The following is a 26,393-nucleotide window of genomic DNA, read 5'->3' as shown; positions in this document are numbered from 1 at the left end:
GTTTGAATCTACTATAATTTTCCATTAGTGATACTTTCCTTAATAAAACAGCAACTACGTGTATTTTCCACTACTTTTTGTACATAATTTTAAAATAATATCCCACTAAGTTGGCTAACCACATTTGTTGAGTTGGTGTGGTGACTCTCATCTAAAGTAGAAATTTTAAACCTTGCTGATATGTTTTGATTTTGAAACACCTACCCAATAAGTGTAGCCTCCACTTTTGAATTGCCATCACTATTGCCAACATCTCCTTTTCATCTATGGATAAAAATTGATCTTCTTAGACAAAGATTTTGATAAGTGTTTAAATATGCTAAATTTTATATTACTTTTATGTACATTTTGCATGCATATTTGATAAAAATGCCACTCACTTATACTTAATTCATTGTATGTTGGGTTAAAAGGAATGTAAAAGGTGATCATAGAACTAGATAGCATTTGAAAGTGCTTTCATCCCAAAATGAAGAAGCTTGGAGCTAAAAAGGACCCGTGAGGGCTACCATATGCTTGTATGCAAAGTTGGTTGTTTGATTAGTATTTAAATATGCTCGATTTTATATTACTTTTATATACACTTTGCATACATATTCATTGAAAATGCCACTCACTTGTACTTAATTCATTGTATTTTGATTTATAGGGCATGGAAAAGGTGATCCTAGAACAAGGAAGCATTTGGAGGTGTTTTCATGCCAAAATGAAAAAGATTGGAGCTACAGAGGACGCGTGCGGGCTTCCATATGCTTGTATGCAAAGTTAGCATGATTTCCCCACTCAAAAGAGTGAAGAAGAGGCATTTCCATGGGCATATGGGTTACTTTATGTGCTCAAACGGGGTATATGGAGTTTCCAGAATACTATATAGGGAAGCCTATGCCCTATATGACTGAGTATATCGATTTTTCAGTAAGCTCGATTTCCATCCACACTTAACCCATATGGCATCAATATATATGCCCATATGCTTTCTCCCATCAGGGGAACCTATTTAAGGTGTTGTTTAGGCTTGAGAAAGAAGCCTTTTGATTGGGGACAACTTAGGAGCTATTAGCGGAGGGGGAAGGGGCCCATGAAGATACACTACTTGAACCACATCGGTGACTGTAGGAAGCTGGCAAGCATTTAAGGATGCCAGTTTGGAAGACATTCCGGTTGTGTTAACATGGTTTCTTTGGACTTTCTTTTCCATTCATCAGATTGCATAGTTAAGGGAGTTTTTCATGTCTATGTTCATTGTCTTGTATTTCTTTTTGATGAATTTGTGCTCACTTTCATGGGGAACTAATTTTTTAGGTATTTGGCACACATGTGGATCTCCTAAACCAGTATGGCTGCCCCTGTAGCTTACAAAAGAGCTCCAAAAGTGCAATACACCACAATCTTTACTAATTTTCTTCCAAAATAACCTTTACACATGCTAGATGCACCAAAGAACAAGATACACACAACATTGATAAGTTCTTGTGTATTAATAATACAAAGTATTCTTTTCTTAGAATGAGCATTACTTTTCTCATATTTTATCGCTTATAAATGTGTATACGTGTTCTTTTGTGTATGTAGGGATGTGGCGACAAGTATGGAAGAAAGACGCCAAAGTAGGTCGTGAATGCACTTTGTTGATGAAATCTTGGAGTGAACAAACGTGAAGACACAAGTTGTGCTCAAAGACATATGAGTGTGTGCCAACCTCCGTTGTGTTCGAGTGAACATACAAATTGGAGGGGTACAAAGGCAGTCACACTCATGTGTTCCGACTTGTGCAATGCTAGTAAGATTGTCGTTAAATGTGATTTTATTGAAGATGCAATGCGATCTACCACATGGATGTGTGCCCGTTCATGTGGCCTCGATGAAAGTGTGGATTCGGGAGTATTTTGGCGGATCACTGTAGCAGATCACTATAGCAGATTAATGTAGCAGTTAATGTTCATAGGCCGTTGAAAATTTGATTCCCGCAGACTCACACGGGCGTGTGTAAACCACACGCTCGTGTGGATGCCTGATTCCAGTCTATTTAAGTCGCGACTTCAGCCTGTTTTGAGAATCTTTTCCCATCTTCTACCCATCTCTTCACCATCTTTAGAGGCGCTTGCGGCTAGGGTTTGGAGAGTCATTGGTTAGGTTTTTGGAGTGGTTCTATGGCCTTCAACACCGCGTTCCTTCGGAAGATAGTTATTGGGGGAGCTTTCGTCGGCATCGATTTGGCTAGGTGTGTCATAGGCTTGATGAGGGAACCTTTGGAGAAGACGCGGCTACTCCACAAGACCATCGACACAAACACCAAGGGGGTTTTATCCATGGATTGTATATCTTTACTTTTGATTTCATTATTGATTGTATTTTGCTCTATGAAGATCTAAACCCCTAGTGGGTACTTGGACTTGTAAACCCTAGAATGATATTGTTTCATTGACTTTTTATTATGCTTTCTTTAATTGATGTTTTAATCGAGTTCCAATCTTGAATGCTTGTTGAGTTGATTTTCCCTTAGAGTGACACTAGGGTTTAGAATCCATCTTGGTAATCTTTTTGGATGAGTGACACACCATGAGGGTTAGACAATGCTAGATTGGAAAAGGGTTGAGAGGGTGAGTCGAGAGGTAGCGGAACATCCCTTTTCCCCTCCGGTGTAATTTATCATATCTCCACATTTCAAAAGTTCTTTGCATTCATAATAGAGTAAAGTGCTAAGAGACAAAATCCGCTAGGGCTCAGTTACGCAAACAACAGAGTGAAGTATTTAAGTAATCATTAGTATCTGGGGCTTAATTGTGACTAGGGGTCTTTCACCTGGACCAAAGGGTTGGATCTATAATAGGGAATAGGGTTTATTACTTATAGTTCCTAGAGCTTTAAGCAATCTTACACAATATGAGGCATCGAGACTGAGCGATTTCTCTGCCGGGGCATAGTGTAGGGTTAGTCACGGTTGACCTTAGGTTTGGGACCGTGTGTTTTAGGATTTTCAAGATTCATTAAGCATCAGTTGAGAAACATAATGGTTAGTCTTGCACTTGAAACAATAGTCCTAGGGTGAGCAATGTCTGGGTGCCCCAATTTTTGTCGATTACCTCTCCTACCTTTTATTTGCGCCTCCTTCTTCTTTTCTTATTTCTATTTTCATTGATTTTGTTCACACCACTATTGATTCATCTTCATTCTAGTTAAATAATAATCTTTGTGTTTCTGATCACTATTAGCTGTGGATACAACAACACATTCACCAGGGTATTATTACTTCGACAAACCCGTGCACTTGCGGTTCACACACAAAAAGGGTTTGTCAAGTTTTTGGCATCGTTGCTGGGGAATAGCCATTTTAGAAACACTTTCCACTTTGCTATGTTAGGTATTAATCATTTGTTCTAATACACATTCTCTTATTCTTCCATTGTTCTGATTTGTTTTCTTTCTTTAGTTGCAGCTCCAGGTTATGACCCGTGGGAACCCTTCTACATTGGTTGAAAGTGATCCTGAACTTGAACGAACACTTTGAAGGAGGGGTAAAGAACCTGTGCAAGAACAGAATCATCCAGCTGAAGTAAAGATTTAAGAATCTGAAAATATGGCCGAATAAGAAGGGCAACAAAAAATACAATCCAGCATTGTTAGGCCACCGGTAGCAGCCCAGAATTTTGAGTTGAAGCCGTCTTTCATTCAAATGGTTCAACAATCTGTATAATTTAATGAGTTAGCCGATGAAGACCCAAACAACCATATTAAGAACTTCCTTGAAGTGTGCAACATGTTGAAGATAAATGTGGTTTTTGATGAAGCAATTCACTTGAGAGCTTTCCCATTATCATTGAAAGGAAGAGCCAAACATTGGCTTCATTCATTGCCAAGAGCTTTTATCACAACATGGAACGAAATGGTCGAAGCTTTCCTTACAAGGTACTTCCCTTCAGGAAAATCAACAAAGCTTCGTAATGAGATATCTTCAATTGTTTAGATGGAGCTTGAATCTTTGTTTTAGACTTGGGAACGATTCAAGGACCTCTTGTGGAAGTGTCCACAATATGGGTTCCCCGAATGGATGGTTATTCACACATTTTACAACGGGTTGATGTCAAGCACCAAACAACTTCTAGATGCCTCCACAGGAGGTACAATGGGAAACAAGACCCCCAAAGAAGCCTGGTAATTGATTGAAGAAATGGGTTTGAATAGCTACCAATGGAATGCAAGAGAGAAAAAGAAAGTGGTCGGCCTCCATGAGACTAATGCAGTTACGTCATTGGTCTCCCAAGTGAAGTCATTGAGCAAGAAGTTAGACACTCTAACTTCTCCTAGATTGGCAGCCATAACGAGTTGTAATGGATGTGAAGGAGGATATGATCCATCCGATTGCCCGATAGCTATTGGCGGTGCATTCTCCGCGGAGCAAGTTAACTTTGTAGGGAATACAATGAGAGGTCAAGGGAATCCATATAGCAACATCAACAATCCGGGTTAGAGGAGCCACCCGAATCTTTCATGGAGTACCCCAAGCAACAAAAGGCTATGGCACCACTGGGTTTCTAACAATAATAACAACAAGCCCCGAACATGAAAATCGAGTTTCAAGCTTGGAGACTTGGATGACCGACCTAGAGAAGGCCTTGACCGAGTTCATTCAATCGTCTGATACAAGATTTTAATCGGTTGAGGACACACTTCATAACCACACCGCGTCATTGCAAAATTTAGAGAATCAAGTAGGGTAGATTGCGAAGTCATTATCGGAAAGATCTCAAGGGAGTTTGCCTAGCAACATGTATACAATCCTAAGAGAACATGTGAAGGCGATCACTTTGAGAAGTGGTCGTGAAGTTGAAGGTAGGCTCCCGAATGAGAAGACCAATGTTGAAGCACCCGAGGTCATGGAGATTGAGGAGAGAACCACCAAAGGGAAAGAGGTGGCAACCCCATCTTACAAGCCAAGAATCCCTTATCTTTTGAGATTGAAGAACGGCCAAAAGGATGAGCAATATGAGAAGTTCTTGGGTCTATTCAAGCAGTTGCACATCAATATCCCATTTGTGGAGGCGTTGTCTCAAATGCTTCGTTATACAAAGTTTTTGAAGGACCTCTTGACCAACAAGAGGAAGCTAGAGGAGAGTGCATATGTGATCTTAGATGCTTTATGTTTGGCGGTGCTATAAAAGAATATGCCGAATAAGAAAAAGGACCTCGGGAGCTTTATCATTCCGTGCAACATTGGCAATTTGGGTGAGGAGAAGACATTGACGGACTTAGGGGCGAGTATCAACGTCATGTCATACACATTCTTCTAAAAGCTAGGCTTGGGAGAGCCTAGGCCCACTTGGATGACACTTAATTGGTGGACCGAACGGTTAGACATCTGAGGGGCATCAACGAAGATGTACTTGTGAAAGTTGACAAGTACATATTTCCTGTGGATTTTGTAGTGTTGGACGTTGATGAGGATGTCGATGTTCAACTGATACTTGGGAGGCCGTTCTTGTGCACTTCCAAGGCTTTTATAGATATAGACGGCGTGGAGTTGACTTTACAGGAGCTTACATATTGTCTCTGCGAAGCCATGAGACATTCTCTAGACTTTGATGATACTCTTTACTTTCTTGACACTACCGATGAACTAATAGATGAATATGTGTAGGAAATGATGTGTCCGAACCCGTACGAGGGGTTACTAGACCAAGAGGTGGAGAGTGAAGAAGTTTTGATGCTTGGTCTACAGGACAAGGTGCAACCTACCCCGGGGATCATGAAGAAGATAATCTAGAAGATGAAGCGAGCAAGGAGACATCACAAGAAACACCCCAAGGCTAATGGGATGTGCAAGAACGGAGTATGGGTGATGTACCCTCATGTGGTAACATGCTCGACAACTCCCCCTCTACCTTGAAAAGATTATGTTCATCATGCTTTCAGGTTATGGGCAAGAGGGGAACCTTCATCTATGAGCCCCCGTGAGGTAAGGTCAGGTACGTCAAGCTTAGTGATGTTAAACAAGCACTTCTTAGGAGGCAACCCAAGTCTTTATTGTTTTTCTAGACTTTAGTTTAGTTTTTGCATGAAAAAATCTTTGAATGTGAGTGTCTTGATTTTTTTCATGTGATTGCTGTGTTTTCTTGTGAATTATTGGTGTTGTCGTGTGCATAATTGTGTGTGGTGAAGTTTCTTGGTCTTTGAGCATGTTTTTCATGATTCTCTGGTTAGTTTTGCATAATGCAGGCAGGCTCTGAGTATGTGCAAATGTGCAGAAATTTTCTGCAGAGCCTGAAATTTTGTTCTAAGTTATCCAGAGAAGACACATGGCCATTTGGAATTTCCACACGGGCGTGTGTCTTCGTTCAGAGCTCATCCGGAGAGGACACAAGGGCATGTGAGTACCCCTGTGAATGAACTTATGACGGTCACACGCCCGTGTATAATTTCCATATGGGTGTGTGTTTCTCTGCAGAGTTCAGAGCGCTATCCCGAGAGCACACAGGGACGAATGTCTGCCCCTGTGGATAACCCTGTAAAATACACATGGGCGTGGGTAATTTCGGTACCCCCATGTGAATCTCTGTAGAGAGTTATTTGCCATCCCGAGAAGACACAGGGGTGTGTGAATGCCCCCATGAGTGGCCCTGTGAAGATCCACGCCCGTGTGGAATTTCCACACTGGAGTGTTAAATACTTAGAGAAATTTCTCGGCTGGACAGAGAAGCTACAGGGGCGTGTGGGTGCCCCTGTGGGTTGGGCACACTGGTATGGGGAATTTCCACACGCCGGTGTGGATGCGTTCAGAGGGAAAATGTGCCATACCAAGAGCACATAGGGCGTGTGAGTGGCCTTGTGAAGCTCCCCTGTGGAGTCACATGGGAGTGGGTAATTTCCACACACCCATGTGGATGTACAGAACTCAAAAGGCCACGATTCTTCTTTAAAAATCTCTTGTACCTTTTCATATTTTCACTCCTAAACACTCAGAAAACACATCCTTGCACTCACCCGACTTCTCACCGTCGATTTAGAGGGATTTCTTTCGAGTTTTTCGGTCGTTTTCGAGTTTTTCATCTTCATCTTGTCGATAAACCCTCATTCTCTCTTTTCTTTCACCACACTTGATTTAATTCGATTAAACTGGTGAATGTTGCTTCGTATTCATGATTAAATGATTGGTGCATGCTTTAGAATGATTTTGAAACAAATTTTCATGATGTATTTCTTTGATTCTTACGTAGTGGCCATGTGGTTTTCATGGCCCGTGTATCCACACGGGTGTGTGAGATTTCCACACGGCTGTGAGGATTTTAGCAGTATTGAATCTTTGAGTTTATTTGATCAATTTCTTTTCAATTCTTATAGGTATGGCATCCAAATCAAAGAAGGCGGCCGACAAGCATCCTCAAGAGCCCTCACCTGAGCCAGAGCACATGGAGTTCGTGATTCCTGAGCATTAAGCTCGTTTTGAGAGATTGGCTAAGCTTAAGTTTAGACTGACATGTTTTCCAGACGTGGGTGCTTTGATAGAGGTTCAGCTTATTGATGACATGGTCGATGAGGTTGAGGAGCTCCTTACCATAGGTAGTTGGCGCAGATTGTTGTCTATATGTGAGCCTGCCATTTGTTTGCTGACATTGGAGGTATTAGTGTCCTTCAAGTTCGACCGGTCTTATAGGAGTTTTGATAGTATCGACGCTATACAATTTAGAGCATTTGGGCAGTATCATAGTATGAGCGTCACGCAGTTCTCATTCAGATTGGGTTTATACGATGAGGCGTTCACGCACACTAAGGAGTACTATCGGCTACTGATCGATTATCCAGGTAGCTGGACCCCTCAGAGAGCATACAGGATACTTTGTGGTCAGGGCTAGTATGAGTCGGGAGTGTCAAAGGCTACTTGCCTTTCTTGACCAGCGTACAGGTACATCCACGTCGTTCTCAGCCAATCAATGAACATGCGTGTTGATAGCATAGGGGTACTAAGCAGACATGAGCTATTATACTTGTACTCCATGGTGCAGAGCTAGCCGATTCATCTGGGGCACATCTTGGCTGAGTACTTATACCAGCATGGCCTGTACGCCAAAGTCGGAGTCATCTTCTCAGGTCCGTATAGTACGAGACTCATCATGGGTATAGGTCTCCTGGATGCGACCAGGGGGGCTGAGAAGATTGTAGTACAAGCACCCTTCGGCTTGGAGGCTATGCGACTGATGGGTATCATTAGGAGATATTGAGATGGGGTGTATGTGATGAACATGCCCCCACCAGAGCCAGTCAAGGCCGAGGGTGACACAATAGAGGGGTCACAGCTAGTGCTTGAGCCACAGACAGAGCAGGTACAGGCAGAGGTACCCCCATAGCATAGGAGCCACCACCCGTGCGTATATTCTCTTCCACTTGAGCCCATGATCGATTTGAGAGGCTCGATAGTGCTGTGGGTGTGCTACAGGTAGATTTGGCCGAGGTTCGCGCTATACAAGTCACGAACCACACTGAGGTGATGACGTGTCTTAATATCTTACAGCAGTTACTCGAGCGAGACTTGACTTCTCCGTTCATGATGAGACCCCGTACCCCTCAGGCATTACCGACACTACCATCACTAGTTCCACTAGCGCTGACATATCCACCAGCATCATCTTCATCACCAGCAGTACCAGTAGAGATAGCACCAGACACCGACGCTTGAGGCGTCTTTGCTTTTCTTCGTTCTTATTTTTCGTATTTAATTTTAGTATTATGTTTTGGACTTGTATCACTCAGAAAGGATCTTCTTTCAATGTTTATCTTTTATTTTTGTTGTCTCAAGTTGTATTTCAGTGCTTTATCTTTATATATTAGAGTTTAGTTTGTTTCTGTTGAGCTTCACTGAACCCCCTTGTGTATACATGCAGATGGTCTTGTGAGTATGGAATTTAAGGACTAGTTATGAACACGGTGAATGTGGCATTCACATGACCGTGTGTGCTCTACAACCCATTGGAACTCAACTCTCAATGAATATAGCTCCATCAAACATACCATTAAGAGTTCAGGGGAGTATTGTTTCAATTGCCCACCTTCACTTATGCTTTTGAGTGTTATACTTTTTATTGTACTTGCATGTGTACATTGAGGGCAATGTACATCTTAAGTGTTGGGGGGAGTTCACTTTACACATGTTCTATACTTATGCTTTTATTGTATATGCTCATGTAGCCAATGGCTGTTCACCTTAGTTGCAATGGTTGTATTCTTAAGTTTAGGAGAATTTTTAACATTGAATTTTCTCTTGCTCTAGTTTTTACTTGGATTTTAAGGAATTTTTGCCCGATTGACACTTGTTGCACTACTCGCTCATTAAACCTTGTAAAAATTCAAGTTGGATGTTTAAGGGACTAGTTTAGTTGATCTTTGTTTTTAGTTTCTTCAAAAAAAAAAATGGTTGAATGAAAAGAAAAAGAAAAAATATGCTTGTGTTGTTTGCGTATTGGGGGTGGAAAGAGCTACCACCCATGAAGTATGAAGCTACTCTCATAAGTTAGATACTAGTTATGCCCTAATGAGAAAAAGAGCTATCTCATGGGATGAGTGAAAGCTACTACCCCGGTAGAACGAGCTACCACCTCGAAAATGTGAAAGCCACCCTAGCGGCCGCTTCGGAAAGGGCTACCTTAGAGGATGTGTGAAGCTACTACCACCTCTTTTCTTTCTTTTTGTACTTAAATAAGTCCCTCTAACTTAGAGCTTTGAGGAGTATACGGTGGGTTGACTTGAGTGAATCTACACACAACTACACGATATTGGGTTTGTTGTCCCTTTTTATTCGAGTTTTTAGCTAGAGCATTGATTTTTCTTATTCGGTGTTAAAATTTTCCTTACTTATAGAATGCTTCCCCTGCATGCTTTTGGTGAACTTAAGGCTAAGCACTTTCAATATTTCCTTCTTTTATGCTTTAATGTTTATTTTTGCTTGAGGACAAGAAAAAGCTTAAGTGTGGGGGACCTTGATAAGTACTTGTGTATTAGTAATACAAAGTATTATTTTCTTACAATGAACATTAATTTTCTAAGATTTTATCACTTATACATGTGTATTGGTGTTCTTTTGTGCATGTAGGGTTGTGGAGACAAGTATGGAAGAAAGAAGCCAAAGTAGATCGTGAATGCACTTTGTTGATGAAATCTTGGAGTGAACAAAAGTGAAGAGACAAGTTGTGCTCAAAGACATATGAGTGTGTGCCACCCTCCATTGTGCTCGAGTGAACATGCAAATTGGAGGGGCACAAAGGTAGTCACACTCATGTGTTCCGACTTGTGTAATGCTAGCAAGATTGTCGTCAAATATGATTTTATTGAAGCTGTAACGCGATCTACCACATGGATGTGTGCCCATTCATGTGGCCTCGATGAAAGTGTGGATTCGAGAGTATTTTGGCGGATCACTGTAGCAGATTAATGTAGCAGTTACTGTTCACAAGCCACTGAAAAATCGATTCCTACAGATTCACACGGGCGTGTGGATGCCCAATTCCAGCCTATTTAAGTCGTGACTTTAGCCCGTTTTGAGAATCTTTTTCCCATCTCTTCACCATCATTGGAGGAGCTCGCTGCTAGTGTTTGGAGAGGCATTGGCTATGTTTTTGGAGTGGTTCTACGGCCTTCAACACCGCGTTCCTTTGGAGGACAGTTATTGGGGGAACTTTCGTCGGCATTAATTCGACGAGGTGTGCCCTTGGCTTGACGAGGGAACCTTTAGAGAAGACGCGGCTACTCCACAAGACCATCGACATGGACACCAAGGGGGTTTTATTCATGGATTGATTGTATTTTGATTTCATTATTGATTGTATTTTGCTTTATTGATTTCATTATTGATTGTATTTTGCTCTATGGAGATCTAAACCCCTAGTGGGTACTTTGACTTGTAAACCTTCATTGACCTTTTATTATGCTTTCTTTGATTGATGTTTTAATCGAGTTCCAATCTTGAATGCTTGTTAAGTTGATTTTCCCTTAGAGTGACACTAGGGTTGAGAATCCATCTTGGTAATCTTTGTAGATGAGTGACACACCATGAGGGTTAGACAATGCTAGATTGGAGAGGGTTGAGAGGGTGAGTTGAGAAGTGGCTGAACATCCCTTTTCGCATCTGATGTGATTTATCCTACCTCCAGGTTCCAAGAGTTCTTTGCGGTTACAATAGAGTGAAGTGCTAAGAGATGAACTCCGCTGGGGCTTAGTTGCGCAAGCAACAGAGTGAAGCGTTGAAGTAATCCTTAGTATTTGGGACTTAATTGTGACTAGGGGTCTTTCGCCTGGACCAAAGGGTTAGATCTATATTAGGCAATAGGGTTTATCACTTGGAGTCCCTAGAGTTTTAAGCAACCTTACACACTGTGAGGCATAGAGACTGAGCAATTTCTCTGCCGAGGCATAGTGTAGGGTTAGTCATGGTTGACCTTAGGTTTGGGTCCCTGTGTTTTAGGATTTCCATGATTCATTAAGCATCAGTTGAGAAACATAATGATTGGTCTTGCACTTGAAATAATAGTCCTAGGGTGAGCAATGTCTGGGTGGCCCAATTTCTGTCGATTGCCTCTCCTATCTTTTATTTGCGCCTCCTTCTTCTTTTCTTATTTCTATTTTCATTGATTTTGTTCACACCACTATCGATTCATCTTCATTCTAGTTAAATAACAATCTTTGTGTTTCTGATCACTATTCCCTATTGATACAACTACCCACTCACTAGGTTATTATTACTTCGACAAACCCGTGCACTTACGGTTCACACGCAAAAAGGGTGTGTCAAACATCAGTGTATATATATCTGATAAAACAATGCTCGATTGATGTACTCTCCGCAAGTGAATGGATCGTTACAAGCAATAGAATGGTAACCCCTAGGGGGTAGGGTTGTCGAATCATAGGGACTGGACTTTTAATACTAATTAATCCTCTATTGTCTAGCAAATCAAAGGGTTGGTTGAAAGGTTAAAAAGGTAAGCAAGAATAACAAGATAAGGGTGGAATAAATAGGTAGACTAGGATCGAGGTTTTGGCAACAAGAGATAAATGCCCGGGACTAATCCTTTGTGCTCGAGATACTGACTTTAATCTAATGCCTACTATGGTATATTCTAAGATCCTTGTGGGTGCTCAAAAGCTTTGTTTCATCTACCGCTCTCAAATATGTTTAGGGATGCAAGTGTAACTATGGGCTTCATACACATTGAGTTTTTGCAACTACGCTAGGCAATCGCAACTACGGTAATCCACACAAGTCAAGTTTTACACAAGCATTTACACAAATCAAGCACGTCAAGTTATTTAGACACATGAGAAACACAAGAATTCATTAAAACTCCATAGGCAAAAGAAAACAAGTATTCAAAGTATCAAGAACAACATAGTTCAACATCCCCTCATGATTTGATACAACTGAGAAGAAGGAAAGAAAGAACAAGGGTAAGAATTCATGATCTCCCTCTTTACAAATCTCCTCTCAATTGTGCCTTAAAAGCTTCATGGATGAGCTAGCTCCACTTCCCTTGAGCCTCAAACTCAACCTTGATCCCTTTAGATGGTGTGGTGAAGCTTGATTTTCGTCCTCATCAATTCTCTCCCGAACAAAGATGAGGAGAAACCCAAGAATTTGGAGTTATAAAGGGTGTTTTCGCACTCGACATGGTCTAACCATGGTTGTGCTTAGACCGTGCTCTTCTTTGAGACTCTGAGTGAATTAGATAAGTATCAGCTAGAGATATTTATGGGGAAGAGCACGGTCATGCTCCATTTGTGCTTCGCCTGAGTAGGACAGTGCAAGGAGCATTCTGGGCATGCTTCCCCAGTAAGCAATTGGTGTATCGATTCCAGTGATATTCATGGGGAGGAACACGATCATGCTTCAATTGTGCTTGGCCTGGAAGCACCCCCTGCTTGATAAGTAACTCAAACAACTTCAGACAGAGAATATCACAGGGACAGAGCACGATCGTGCTCTTCCTGTGCTTGGCTTGGACACTTCGAAAAAAAATCTTCATTTTTTTCTTTTTTTGTCCTCGAATTTACTACTAATTGCTTTGAGCCCTAATTTCTTGTACTATGAACAAAAACACCCAGAGCAACATCAAATATATACAAAAGGTGCTAAAAGACAAGCAAAAGTATGAATTGGGAGTATGAAAAACATGATATGAATTGCACTCATCATCGATCCACAGAAAATACCATAGTAAAATATGTATAAATTTACACTTATCAGTGATAGTTCTTTCTACCATCTTATATGACATTTTCCCGATAGGACATTCACCTATGAATCTGACTTCCTGATTTTATTCCATAAATTTTTTTCCCAAGACTAATGGCTAGTTAGCTATTACCTCTCCTAAGCTCCAAGTGACTCCATGACTAGGGTTTAGTGAGAAGAAATAAATGGCGTTTCCAAGACAAAGGGTGAAACTACACTTACGTTTAAGTAAATTTATACTTACACTCATGTCCTTCGTGTCTAGAAATTCCCAAATTGATATCGTGGATTATCATCAGTCATGCATCAAACCATAACCACATACACAAGTAAACCCCTGGCTTACATATGAATCATACATTGTCCTTAATGTACATAATGTATGCATGTAAAAAAATTAGCAAGGTAAAGAATATTAAGGGAAGAGAGTTGGGGACTTATCTAAATAGGGAGAGTGATGTTGCCACTCTCAAGGTTGGAATTCCATTGCCATACATTCATGACGTCCCAAAAACCTAAGAATGAGAAAGGTTGCGATAGTGCCACGAGAGGTCAAGGTTGCTCATAGCATCCCCATGGTATGCAACATGTCAACAGTGATGGGGGTAAGCCCCCTGACCATCTACATCTTCCCGGTCCTCTCTAAAAGACCCATTTCCTGAATGAGCCAATTGATATAGGGACTCAAGAAAATGGCTCCAACTCAGAGATCCATCCCCTGGTGTTGCTAAAAGTTTATGAAGGTGAACCCAAGATGAGGAAAAATCCATCTACCATGCTAAATAGGTAGAGGAAATCCTTGCTATTGACAATGTTTGTGCAATATCTTTACCTTGTTAATGATCTACTGAGGAGAGCATGTACATACCTCAAGGCGGGAAAGTAGTAGGTAATGGCCTTCGATGAGCGGGGTCGATGCTGATTCGATGGCAACAATGCTCTTAAGGATCCTAAGTAGGTGAGAGATGAGTAGTGCCTTGTATTGAGAGGTCTAAACAAAATCAGAGTAGTAGAGACCAAGACAAACATCAAACTCCTTATAGCTCATGCAGTATAAGACTCCATACAACAAGAATTGTATTTGGTCAACCTCATGCTAGCTGACTTACCCTTTAGCTGCCTTGAATGTGGCAAGGACCTCCAGTGTTAGTTCTTAATTTGCTAATATGCTAGGTTGAAGGGGGAAAAGATGCCAGACACCTGCGTTGAAGAGGCACTTGACCTTCTTGGTAGGAAAGAGCACAATCATGCTTTAGACTATGCAAGCCTATACAGATTACTGGTATTTACACACGTGTTTCGAAAATATCATGCGTGTCTATGAAAGGGGCTCCCATGCTCGCTTATCAAAAGCACAGGCGTACTTGTGCCCGTGCTTGCCCCCTGCTCAATTTTTCTAGTTTCATGTAAAGTGCACAACCATGAGCATGCCATGTTTTGCCCGTGTTTAGTTTAGGAACACCTCCAATCCCTTGTTTTGCCCCATTTACACAAGTGTAAGTATAGTGTGTGCTCTAAATACAAATATTCTCGATCTCTAAACACATATAAACACTGAGTAATAAACATGAAAACATGAAACACCACCAGCCATCATGAAAGCTCAAGAAAATAAAAAAAATTAAGCTAAGAAAGAAAAATACAAAATACTAAACATTATGACTTGGGTTGCCTCCCAAGAAGGGTTTGCTAAGTCACTAACTTGAACAACTTATTCAAAGGCTTGTGAAGCCAAAACCTCTAATTGATTCCTATGCAAGAATTGTTATAAAATACATATGGTTGCAACAAAAAAATTAATTCTTTCTCACTAGAATTCAAAACTAAAGAATGAAGTAGAGTAGAAGAGGATGCTGCCAGTGGCTTCTTCTTCTTCTTGATGCCAATCCTCTTCCACCACTTCTTGGCCTTGGAAGATGTTCCTTGTGTAGCTTTAGAGATATATCGGGTGCCACCATTGGGAGGTTCTTCTCTTAACAACTGTTCAAACCATACCTAAACCATGATTTTTGCACAAAATCAGAAATATACCCATCAATGTTATCAACAAAATAACAAAAGTCATCAAAGTCCATAGAGTGTCGCATAGCACCTTTGAGCTTGAATGCTACTTTCTCCTCTCCCACCCTTAGGACCATCTTGCTATCCTTGACGTCGATCAATGCTTGTGACATTACTAAAAACAATCATTCTAGAATCAATGGTACCTCCACCATATCATCAAGGTCTATACTCACAAAATCTACGGTGAAGATGAACCTATCTATCTTCACTAGCACATCTTCTATGATATACCGCTTTGATGGCAAATAGAACAGTAGGCTTGTTAGAGAATCATTGTAGTTGGTTTTGGTTCTCCAAGTCCAAGTTTTTGAAAAATTTTGTAGAGCATGAGATTAATGCTCACACCCAAATTAGCTAGAGATTTCCTATTAACCACCACTAAAATGGTGCAAGGACCAATGAAGCTTCCCTTTGGAACTTGCTTGGTCAGAACAACTGAACAATTCTTTAGTAAGGATGACTATTTAAATCTCTTTCAATTTCTTCTTATTCATGAGGAATTCCTTCAAAAATTTGCATAATGAGGCATTTGCGCCAAGGTCTCCACAAATGGCACATTGATGTCTAAAGTCTTGAATGTATTATGGAACTTCTTGAAATAATCATCCTATTGGTTCTTGACCTTGGTCGGATAGGGAAGCCTTGGTTGTTACTATGGTGTTTCAAGCTGTTCTTTTCTTTTTCTCTTTTCCTCAAGGTCAGTTACTAACTTCTCCATTTTGGAGAGCTCACTATCTTTTTTTTAATATCTATACTTCCATGCTCAAATTGTTTCACATGAGGAGTAGGTAACTATTTTCCACTCCTTAGAGTGATAGCCTTTACTGACTCCCGAGTGTTTACTTTAGTGTTAATCGGGAGACTTTATTGTGGACGGTCCATCAATGATTTTGTAATTTGAGCAACTTAATGCTCCAAATTCTGAAGAGATGCTTACTGGTTCCTCATATTTCTTCATGTTTGGTAAGGTGACCATTGCTGGCTTGGATATAATTGGTAATCAAAGCCTGCAAATTCAAACCCGTCTTCTCTTGGTTAACTGGTTGAAACCTTGGCTTATGATTTCATGACACCTTGTCCTTACCTTGAAGTATTCCAGGAGAAATTTGGATGACTTTTACACCCCGTATTCTAGGTAGAATTGTATGGGTTGTTTGGAATTGGGAGGTGTTGTTAATGAAGTCTACTTGCCCTACCGGTCAGGTGCTACACTCAGAAACTGGGTTTATAGTGTTGACATGAACTCCATGTGTCCCACATCTCATAATGGTGTTAGGTGCTTATGGGAATTGTATGACATCAAGACACTTGGTGATGGTCGCCACTTGAGCCACTGAAGTTGTAAGAGCATCAATTTCGTAAATCTTGGTCACCTTGACCATCTTGTTCCTCTCGGAGCTCCATTAGTCTCTTCAATCAAAATCTGAGCGGTGTCAAATGTCTTGCTACACAAAATATTCTCCAATAGCCACACCCAAAATTTGCTTCGTTGCTTGAAGGACGGGTTATGGGTGCGTAAATTATGCAAATATATAAGCATGCAAGTATGCACTTAATACTACAATTGGTATGTTATACCGCAAGTGTACGGGTCGTTAAGTAATTATTTACACCTTAGAGGTGAGGGCTCCATTCCTCCATGACATAAGGTAGTGTTTTTTTTATGTTGATTGTGTATATTTATTTTATGAATTATTTTTATTATTTTATAGAAAATATTATAATTTCAAAGTAATATTATGACTTTCTTATTATGTACACATCTACAAGATTGGATTTTAATCAGTGGCTCTTCCAAATTAATTAAAAAAAAAATCATGTTGCTTGTAAATGGTTTTAAATTATTTATATTTTAATGATATGACATTTGGGTAATTTATTCACATAAGCATACAATAAAAACGAAAATATGTCTAGTAATGAATAAATCCCAAAGTTGAAAAGAAATTGATCTTTTCCTCTTTTCTCTTAAAAATTACATTTATAAAGAAAGAGATATTAATATATATACATATAAAGTGATTAATTATGTATATATGCACACAGACATATACCCTTTGAGGGGAAAAGATACAAAAGGTAAAAAAAGGTAAATTTCTTTTACAAAAATATTTTATATTGAAATTCTTATGTATATTATTTATCTTGGATTTAAAATTTCCAATACTTGAACAATTACACAAAATTCTTGTGGTTATAAAAAAAATGAACTTAGTCTCATAGTAATATTTATAAGAATGAATGATTGATGCATATAAAGAAATATGATTTTTATGGTATCTTTTTGTTAGATCACATATCACCTTTATTTTTTATTATTTTATTTTAAAATTTTACTGAATTAAAAAGCTAGCTGGTAATACATATATATAGAATTCACAGTTTTCTTAAAAGCTTGATTAAAAACTATCCAAAATTGAATGGAGTATTCTTTCTTGAGTAATACTATATAAAGCAAAATTCTTGTCGAAAATATTTGCGCGAGTGACATGTATACCAGTTTGGCAGCCACACCATACCTATTCTTTCTCTCCTAATCAGCCACCTTAAAAAAAACAACAAAGAAAACATCACATGTTCCTCATTCAAGAGAGACGGCCACCAAACTCGTCGCCGATGCTGACGCCGACGTCGACGCCCTTTGTCGTCTCCGAGTCTCTCTTCTTTGGTGCCATCCTAGTCCATCAATAGTGTGCCACCAAGCTAGTCAGTCTCCATCGCAGCAGCCACCGACGCTAACAAACCCATCACCCGATGCGCTTCATCTTTAAGCCTCACCTCTCTGGTGCTCACCATCACTGCCACCACTGACACTGATGAACCTCTCCATACATACTATCACTCCTTCATCACCTTGTGTAGCTGAATCTCACCATGCCGTGGTAGTCTTTCGGCCTCTGGCTATCTTCATCGCCCTTGCAATTACTCTGACACCATGGCCACTTCCCCCCTAGTGAACTCTCATTCCTCCAAAGCTTTTTATTTGAGTCTTTCTAATTTCTTCAGCTCGCTAGGTCTTGAATTGCTGGAATCTAGTGGGGAACTAGTAAAGCCTAAGCCTTGTGATCAGGCTCAGAGATTAGCTTGCTGGCTAGGGTGGGCAATGCTTCCATGCTTGACATTGAATCAGAATCATCCTCATGTGATGCTCTCTCATCCTTGCATCATACCAAGTATACCACCAATGCTAATCATTCTGAGGATGAATTAAATAAATCTCTGGAGGTACTCTCATATTTTTCTTATTCTTGGCAAGTTGAAATTGTTGGCATTATTGATGATCCCATGTATAATTGTTGTTTAAATTTTCTGAATGATTTGCATTTGTAGGTGACAGTGAATTCTGGAGGTGTTGTTTTCTATGCTCTGTTTAACAACATGAGCCGTGATGATCTCTTGCAAAATGAAGCTGTGGTGGTGATCAAATTTTCAACTTCTTGAATGGCCACGCAATCGGAACGTCTAGGCAACGAATTTGACTAATAGCTTATAGTTTAACACAATGAGCCGTGATGATCTCAAGTGTGTAGTTAGTATTAATGTTTTGAAACTTGCCATTGATTTTCATCATAGTGTGATTGTATTGCTACTATGTGTGAATTTTTTTAGGCCAACTAAAGTCTAGTTGAGATCATTCTATTTTATGGGTTTTTGCTAAACTTCATTCATGTAAATGATTTTTTTTATTGAATTGACGAGTTGCTTGATTTGCAGGTTATATGAGCAGATGATTTTCTTGTGAATCCAATATGATTAATTGAACATTTTTTCTTGATGATGCGTTCCAAACTTGCTCAAACTTCCTTCACAATGAAATTGACATAATGTCAAAAGAAAACTTATTTAGCATAGATATGCCATTTAGTACAAAACTCACACAATTGGATGTACGAGTCAGTATAATATCCTTGATTCTAAAAACTAAATACCATAACATAGAGCTATCATTTATGAGCATTAATCTATCATAATTTGAAAGGAATAATGCTGCATTTTGGCCAAAAAAAATTCTTTTAGAAATAAAAAAAATGCCAACTAAAATATTTTTGCCAACTAAAGTAAATCATAGATTATCAACAAAAATTGATGATAACTGAAACCAAAAAACATGGCCTCAAAGAGGGTGCTTCTGTCAAGTATCAACGATATCTACCATAGCAAGGACTCTACCATGTTTTGAATCTAACCCATATGCCATATGTGATCCTCATAGATGCAACATTCAAGCACCTAAGCAATCCTTAATTCTTTGTTCAAACTTGCCGAGTGCAGAAATTGTCTCCATTAAACCATCTTTAATCTTTTGTCTACATCATAGAATAACACTTAGTGACAACAATACAAGCTAGCAACAACCAAATTGAAAGCTGAGGTAGATGAACACAAGTAATGCTATCTTACACAAGAGAAAAGTATGGTTATAAGATAAATTAGATGGCAGAATTAAGTAAACTTATTTTTTAAAAGTAAAAAAAAAGGGCATACATATGGATTATGATATATGAAGTACAATAATGAGACTAACCAAACAGTCATGGCCACTACATTTCACTACCTCAAATGATATCAAAAACAATTTTCATAAAATTAATTTAACTTTAGTAATGGCCCGAGGACAACTATGTTCATAAAAGCATTAGGGGTCCATATATTCATGTAATATATAAAACAAAATAGCTATCACATATCAGTAACCAATTCAAGGAATGAGGTAACATCAAATTAAAGAAGAATTATACCTATCATCTATGAGCTGAAATCACAGTCATCTATAACACTCCCAAAGGAAGAAATTAAAAGATTTGCATTGGTTAGTGAAACAACACATAATCAAAATAATATTTAGTAAATATAAAGTGATTTATAAGTATGGTCCATTATACAACACCATGAATAGAAACATTAACTTATGCCTTTTTGTCTACTTTAATGCAAAGTGTATTAACCAAAGCATATACATAAGAGCTATAAAATACTTCAAGGAATACATTTCACTCTGAATTTCATTAAATTAGTGGCACACATCCAACTTTTGTGAATTGCATTATATTTATATCTCTATGTGTGCATCTATAATATAATTCAAATTGTGCATGGTTTACCAATAAACGACCTCACTGACCAAACAAGATCATCATTCAAATATTCACACACAAGTCTTTGCCCCACACAATTACTAACTAGAAACTTTAAGAAATGACATTCTCAAGGCTTGTTTCACCAATTCATCAAGATACATAAGTTTCCAACAAAGAAAATAAAGGACTACTAAGAAGATTTAAACAAAGTAAGACAATTCAAAGCAAATATATTACTCACAATAAAGCATCATCCATATTGTAATCAGTTGTTGATGAACTTGTGAAACCCAAAGAAGAACCAGATTGTTGTACGATCGCCTAGGAGAAAAAATGTGAATTTTTTTGTGCAATAATATAACAAATATAAATATTGAATAACATAGCATTACCATACTTTCTTGTGTACAAAGTTCAACTTGGGAGTTGTTTTGAGTTTGTGCAATTCCTTTTGGTGGGGCTACCTGCAAAAATAAAATTAGTTTTAGACCCAAAAATAATTGAGAAAGAATGATATAAATTGCAAGTACATGCTTCTTGTTTCTAATAGTTATTTCCTCAAACTTTGACTTCTTCCTCTTTGATGGTGGTCGGCCCTTACTCCACACCTTTAAAAGAGCCAAAAATCTTATTATTGAAGTTTTTGTTTGGTGTTCTTCTTCCAATAGCATCAGTGGTAGAACTTCATTAGAATGGCTCTCACAATAATTTCCATCATCTGTTAGTTTCTTTATTGCCCCATCCACACATTTCATTAGAAAACTATATTTCTTAGTTGATTCTGCTCCAAAGTTAGAGGCTTTAGAAAAATGAGAACATAATTTGTTGTATCTTGCTTTTGTCTCACTACTTTGTGCGTCATCATAACAATTCGTCACATAAGTATGACCACTTTTAATATCCTTCCTGCAATGAGTTAAAATATATCGAGATGGAATCACTTTTACATTCTTTTCAATAAGAATCTTGCATATATGTATGTAAATAACTCCTCTAAACTCAAATAAATGGCATGTGCATTTAATATCAAATTTGGCTTCATTGTAAAATACATTGAACACCACTTGCTTTCTAAGTTTGACTTCTTTTTCTCTAAAAATGTCTATCACTTGAAATGCATATATTGCCCTATCTGAATTGACAAATGTAAGATTGCAATAAAGCATCCCCTTCAACTCATCTTGAAACAACTTAAACACTTCATTTGTATAAGCTTCTTGTAGTTACTTTTCAAAATGACAATTAGTTATCACTGGAAAACTTGAGTTAAAAGAAACAAAATCAGCTTTCTTTTCTTTTTCAATCTTGCTTTTCAATGCATTATCATAATACTCGACAATTGCTTCAATGATGTTATTAGACCAACATAACCATCAAAGAAAGTATTTATACTTTCACTTCTTTGTGTGGTAGACATTCCGACCCAAAAAATTCCTTTGATGTATATAGGAGCACAACGATGATGATTTTTATATAAAGAATTTAGCCATTTATATTTTTTTGATACTATAGCTCTTTATCATCTTCAACCAAATATTGTCAAATTCTTGAATAACAGCTACTTCATAGATGATGCTTTTCAAAAACATTTTACTACTTTATGCTGGGTCAATCCTCCAAGCTTCTCAGGAACCTTCTTTATAATATTGCAAAGACAGAGACAGTGGTGACAATTTGGAAAGACCATTCTAATTGCACCTTAGATAGCCATGCATTGATCTATTATGATTGCCTTTAGAGCCTTGGCAGACATGCATTCTAACCAAGTTTTAAACAACCATATGTATGTTTCTGTGTCTTCCTTTGACAATAAACACATCCAAGTAGTATTATTTGTCCATAATGGTTTACACCAACAAATGGAGCAAAGGGCATGCCATACTTATTTAATAAATATATCGTGTCAAATGATATTACATCCCCAAAAGCTTCACAAGACACTATAGATTTTGCATCTACCAAAAATACATTTCTCAAATGACCTTCCTCATCCATATCAACCACATAAAAAAAATTTTGAGTTTCTCCATTGCATACAAGAGAAATAATTGGCTAGAGCTTTAGCATCACCAACTCCAAGTTTGAACTCCCTTGCTTTTGCAATATAATTTTGACAATCTATTTTAGTATATGTTAAATTTTCATATCCGCCGCTTTCAACAGCAAATGAATGGAATTTTTTGCTTAAACTTATACCCGCTTGATCATTTAGTTCAAGCTTTCTCTTAACTATGTATCCATTTTTTTATTGCACTTTTAAAAATGGGATTTGTAAGGAATAAGTGCATAATTATGCTAAAATGAGCACTATAAATAGTAAAGCATCCATCATTACCAACAATGGCATTAATCTTGGCCTGACAATTTGTTTTAGTAGATAGCCCTGGATTGAAAGAATTTTTTGTGGTAGATATTCTTTTGACACTTCTTGCACATGAAAGTGTGTAATATTTTAATTTCCCATCATCATCATCCGACCTTGTACTCTTTTTGGTAATACAAAACCCTTCCTGCCAAGCATACTCAATATAGAAATTATAAATTTCTTCTTCAGAATTAAGCATCATACCGGCCTCTGGGACAACTTTTGCAGATAATAAATCCTCTAAATGTACTGATTTATCTTTTTTCTTATTCAGTATTTGTAAAGTAGAAGATCCATCTTTTGCTTCATTCTTGCTCCGCTCAGAAAATCCAACCTCTGATTTTTCCATATTTTCCTCGATTTGCATCTATATATAGATAAAAAATAACTACAATAAATTAATAAAAATTACATTATAGTTTTATTTGATAAAGCTATGTACAAGAATGCTTACTCCATGCTATCATCTTACAACTCATTTTTTTAGCTTTTAGACAAATCAAATAGTTTACCTTTCCTCTAAAACATAATATTGTATATATGTATGATCTAGAAACATTTGTATAACAAGACACTTTTACAAGCAAGTATAGTTTCATCTTTTGAACTTCTTCTTAGTTTCAATAATCAAGGCTTAAACAATCAAGCTTTGTGTAGAAAACATTGTTTCTAGCTAATTAATATGTTATTAATTGTCATTATTACTATTGTGCTAATAATAATAATAATCAGTTAATAATAAATGATAGCTTGTTCATTAGTAAAAAAATTAGTTAAAGTATCAGCTTTAACTAGAATAACATCACACACACAAGAGAGAGAGAGAGAGAGAGAGAGAGAGAGAGAGAGAGAATATGTGTGTGTTACCAAATGGTGCTGCTTGGTTCAGCCAAAGGTGACCGCCACGACATGGTGAGATTCAACTACACGAGGTGATGAAGGAGTGACAGTATGTATGGAGAGGTTCATCGGTGTCGGTGGTGGTAGTAATGGCAAGCAACGAGCGATGACCTTTGTGGCGTGCTCGTGACGGATTTGGATGGGGTCAGAGAGGAGAGGTTTGGAAATGAAAGAAAACAAGTGATTAGTTTGTTGGCGTCAGTGGCGACAACGATGGTGAGCAACAAGCTTGGTGGTGCGCTGGTGATGGACTTGGATGGCACCAGAAAGGAGAGGTTGAAAGACGATGAAGGGCGTCAATGTTGGCGTTGGTGATTGGGTCATCGAAGTTGAAGATAGAAAGAGGAATTAGGGCCAAATATCGGACAAGAGAGGAATGGGTGATTTATTTTTAAAGGTGGTTGATTAGGAGAGAGAGAATGGGTATACATGTCTAGAATGGGTATAGCATTACTCTTCTTTCTATGTCTAGAGTGCCCAACAAAGTGTAACTATCGATGCTCTTCAACACAACACAGGAAGTCATGCCTTTTTTCTATAACAAGTGTTGTCATAAGTACCACTGTGTATCTTCAGGCACCTATGGAAATAAGTAAGAATGCCCTTGTTATGACAATTGGAAGACCAAGATGGCAAGCCTAAGTGCCCTTAATAAGACTACTACAACTTACATTGTTTAAAAAAGAAGTTGATAATGTGAACTCAATGATGGAGAAGTATAAAAAGGAGTGGAAAAAGATGGATGTACTTTGATCTCCGATGGATGAAGTGATTGAAAAAATAGATCTCGCACTAATTTTTTGGTTAATAGGCCAAGTGGAACTGTTTTCCTTAAATCTATTGATATCTCGGATGTAGTAAAAGATACTCAGAAGTTGTTTGAGTTGCTTGATTCAATTATGGAGGAAATTAGGGAAGAAAATGTTGTCTATGTGGTGTCTGATAGTGCTTTAGATTATATAGCTTTTGGTGATTTATTAATGTAGAATCGGGCAAAATCAGTTTAGTCTGCTTGTGCTACACATTGCATTAATATGATTTTGCATGGCATGGGTAAGTTGCCAATTTTCATAGATGCTATAAAAAAAAGCAAAGGAAGTGTGTGTTTACATCTTTCGACATGTTTGGTCCTTAACATGTTTAGAAAGTACTCTAAGAAGAGAGAATTGAAGATGCCCTCCTTTATGATGAGTGCATTTCATATAGATATTTTTATATCTATTTCATGTATTTAACTTGTCTTTTAGCATTTATTTGTTGTGATTTGATGCTACTTTGGGTATTTGTGCGTAAATGTGCAGGTGAACATGTCTTAGAGTGAAAAGAACAAGATTTGGTGATAATTTGGCATGAAAACAACATAGCAGGATATTTCTAGGAGAAGCATGGCCTGATGCATAGCCATGCTTTACCCCATGCATATCTCAAGCAAAAAAGAGTGGTTTCAGAGCTCTTTTCATGAGTGTGGATCTAGGAAGCATGGCCTAAGCATGCTCGTGCTTAGGCCATGTTGAGCCTGAAAACACCTTCTAAGCCCGGGTCTAGGACATTTTATGGGGATCTTCTATTTTTCTTCTTGGGGAAGGCTACCAAGTTCTTCCCCATCACATTTCTGGGGCTCGAGTGAGTCTATGGTGCAAGAATAAGAGTAAAGCAGAGCTTAGTTGGTGATGCTTCATTGAAGCACTGTCGGAGTGGTTTGTGAGGCAAAGAAGGAAGTCTTTCATGGCTTGTTTATCTATTGTTTTTTTTAGTCTTGTATTGATTTGTAAAACTATGAGGGGCTAACCATTCTCCGGTGCCCCGTATCCATGAACTTGGATGTTTATGTGTTATGTTGACTTACTCTTTTGCTTTGTCTATGGAGTTCTATTGTTTGATCCTATGTTAAACCTTGTGTTTTCTAACTTGAAGTGCATGATTTGTGTAGTTGTAGTTGTAAAACTTGACATTTGTTGATTGGCGTAGTTGTAGTTGCCTTCATGTGATTGCAAAACTTGACGTGCATGATTCTTGTAATTACAAATTGCAAAACTCGACATATTTGGGTGTCAGTAGAAGGAACATTGCTTATAGAGCACACGTTGGAGCCGTAGGATGTACCTGATAGTCATTGTAGAAGAGTCCGTACATGTTTTTCCATGGGAATAGCCTAGGGCACTACTCTATCTCTGTGTTTCTCACCCATTACATTTCTAGCCCTTTCCAGTCATCCTTCCTCCTTTAAGGTTATCTAATTATCATCTTTACCGTGAATTTGTGATCCGGCTAGTGATTAGAAGAACAATTAGTACTAGGAGTCCTAGTCCCTGTGGTTCGACAACCCTACCCTTCATAAGTTACCACTTTATTACTTGCTACGATCCGCGAACTTGCGGACAGTACATTAGGTTACAAGATTTGCTACATCATTTCTCACTTTGAAAAGTATTCATGAGTCTAAAATTTCTCTTAGGGAATGTTTACATCGGAAGAGTGGGTTAAATGTCCTTATTCTTCTAATTTGGAGGTAAAGAAAGTAAAGGCGGTCTTATTATTGGATGACAAGTTTTAGAAATCTATTAAGTATTATTTGAAGTGTGCAAGTCCTCTCATTAAAGTTTCAACACTTGTCGATTGTGATGCAAAACTTGAAATGGGTTACATATATGAAGCCATGGATAGAGCAAAAGAACAAATTGCTCAAAATTTTAAATGACAAAAGGCAAGATACCAACACATTTGGCATATTGTTGACACCAGATGGGATTTGCAACTTCATAGGCCACTTCAT

At 38.3% G+C, this 26,393-nt stretch overlaps 1 protein-coding gene across 1 annotated transcript; it reads left to right on the top strand.

The window, feature by feature from the left end:
- The first annotated feature begins 18,308 nt into the window (after nucleotides 1-18,308).
- Nucleotides 18,309-18,718, top strand: LOC120270023 (dual specificity protein phosphatase PHS1-like). The gene is made up of 2 exons (XM_039277030.1): nucleotides 18,309-18,502; nucleotides 18,608-18,718. The coding sequence occupies exons 1-2, from the start codon at nucleotides 18,389-18,391 to the stop codon at nucleotides 18,716-18,718; spliced, it is 225 nt and encodes a 74-aa protein (XP_039132964.1). The 5' UTR covers nucleotides 18,309-18,388.
- Nucleotides 18,719-26,393: the final 7,675 nt, after the last annotated feature.

Source organism: Dioscorea cayenensis, chromosome 10 (genome assembly GCF_009730915.1).
Source record: "Dioscorea cayenensis subsp. rotundata cultivar TDr96_F1 chromosome 10, TDr96_F1_v2_PseudoChromosome.rev07_lg8_w22 25.fasta, whole genome shotgun sequence".
In the NCBI taxonomy this organism is placed as follows: Eukaryota; Viridiplantae; Streptophyta; class Magnoliopsida; order Dioscoreales; family Dioscoreaceae; genus Dioscorea; species Dioscorea cayenensis.
Note: the sequence above shows the minus strand (reverse complement) of the source record. Positions and strands in the feature narration are given on the sequence as shown.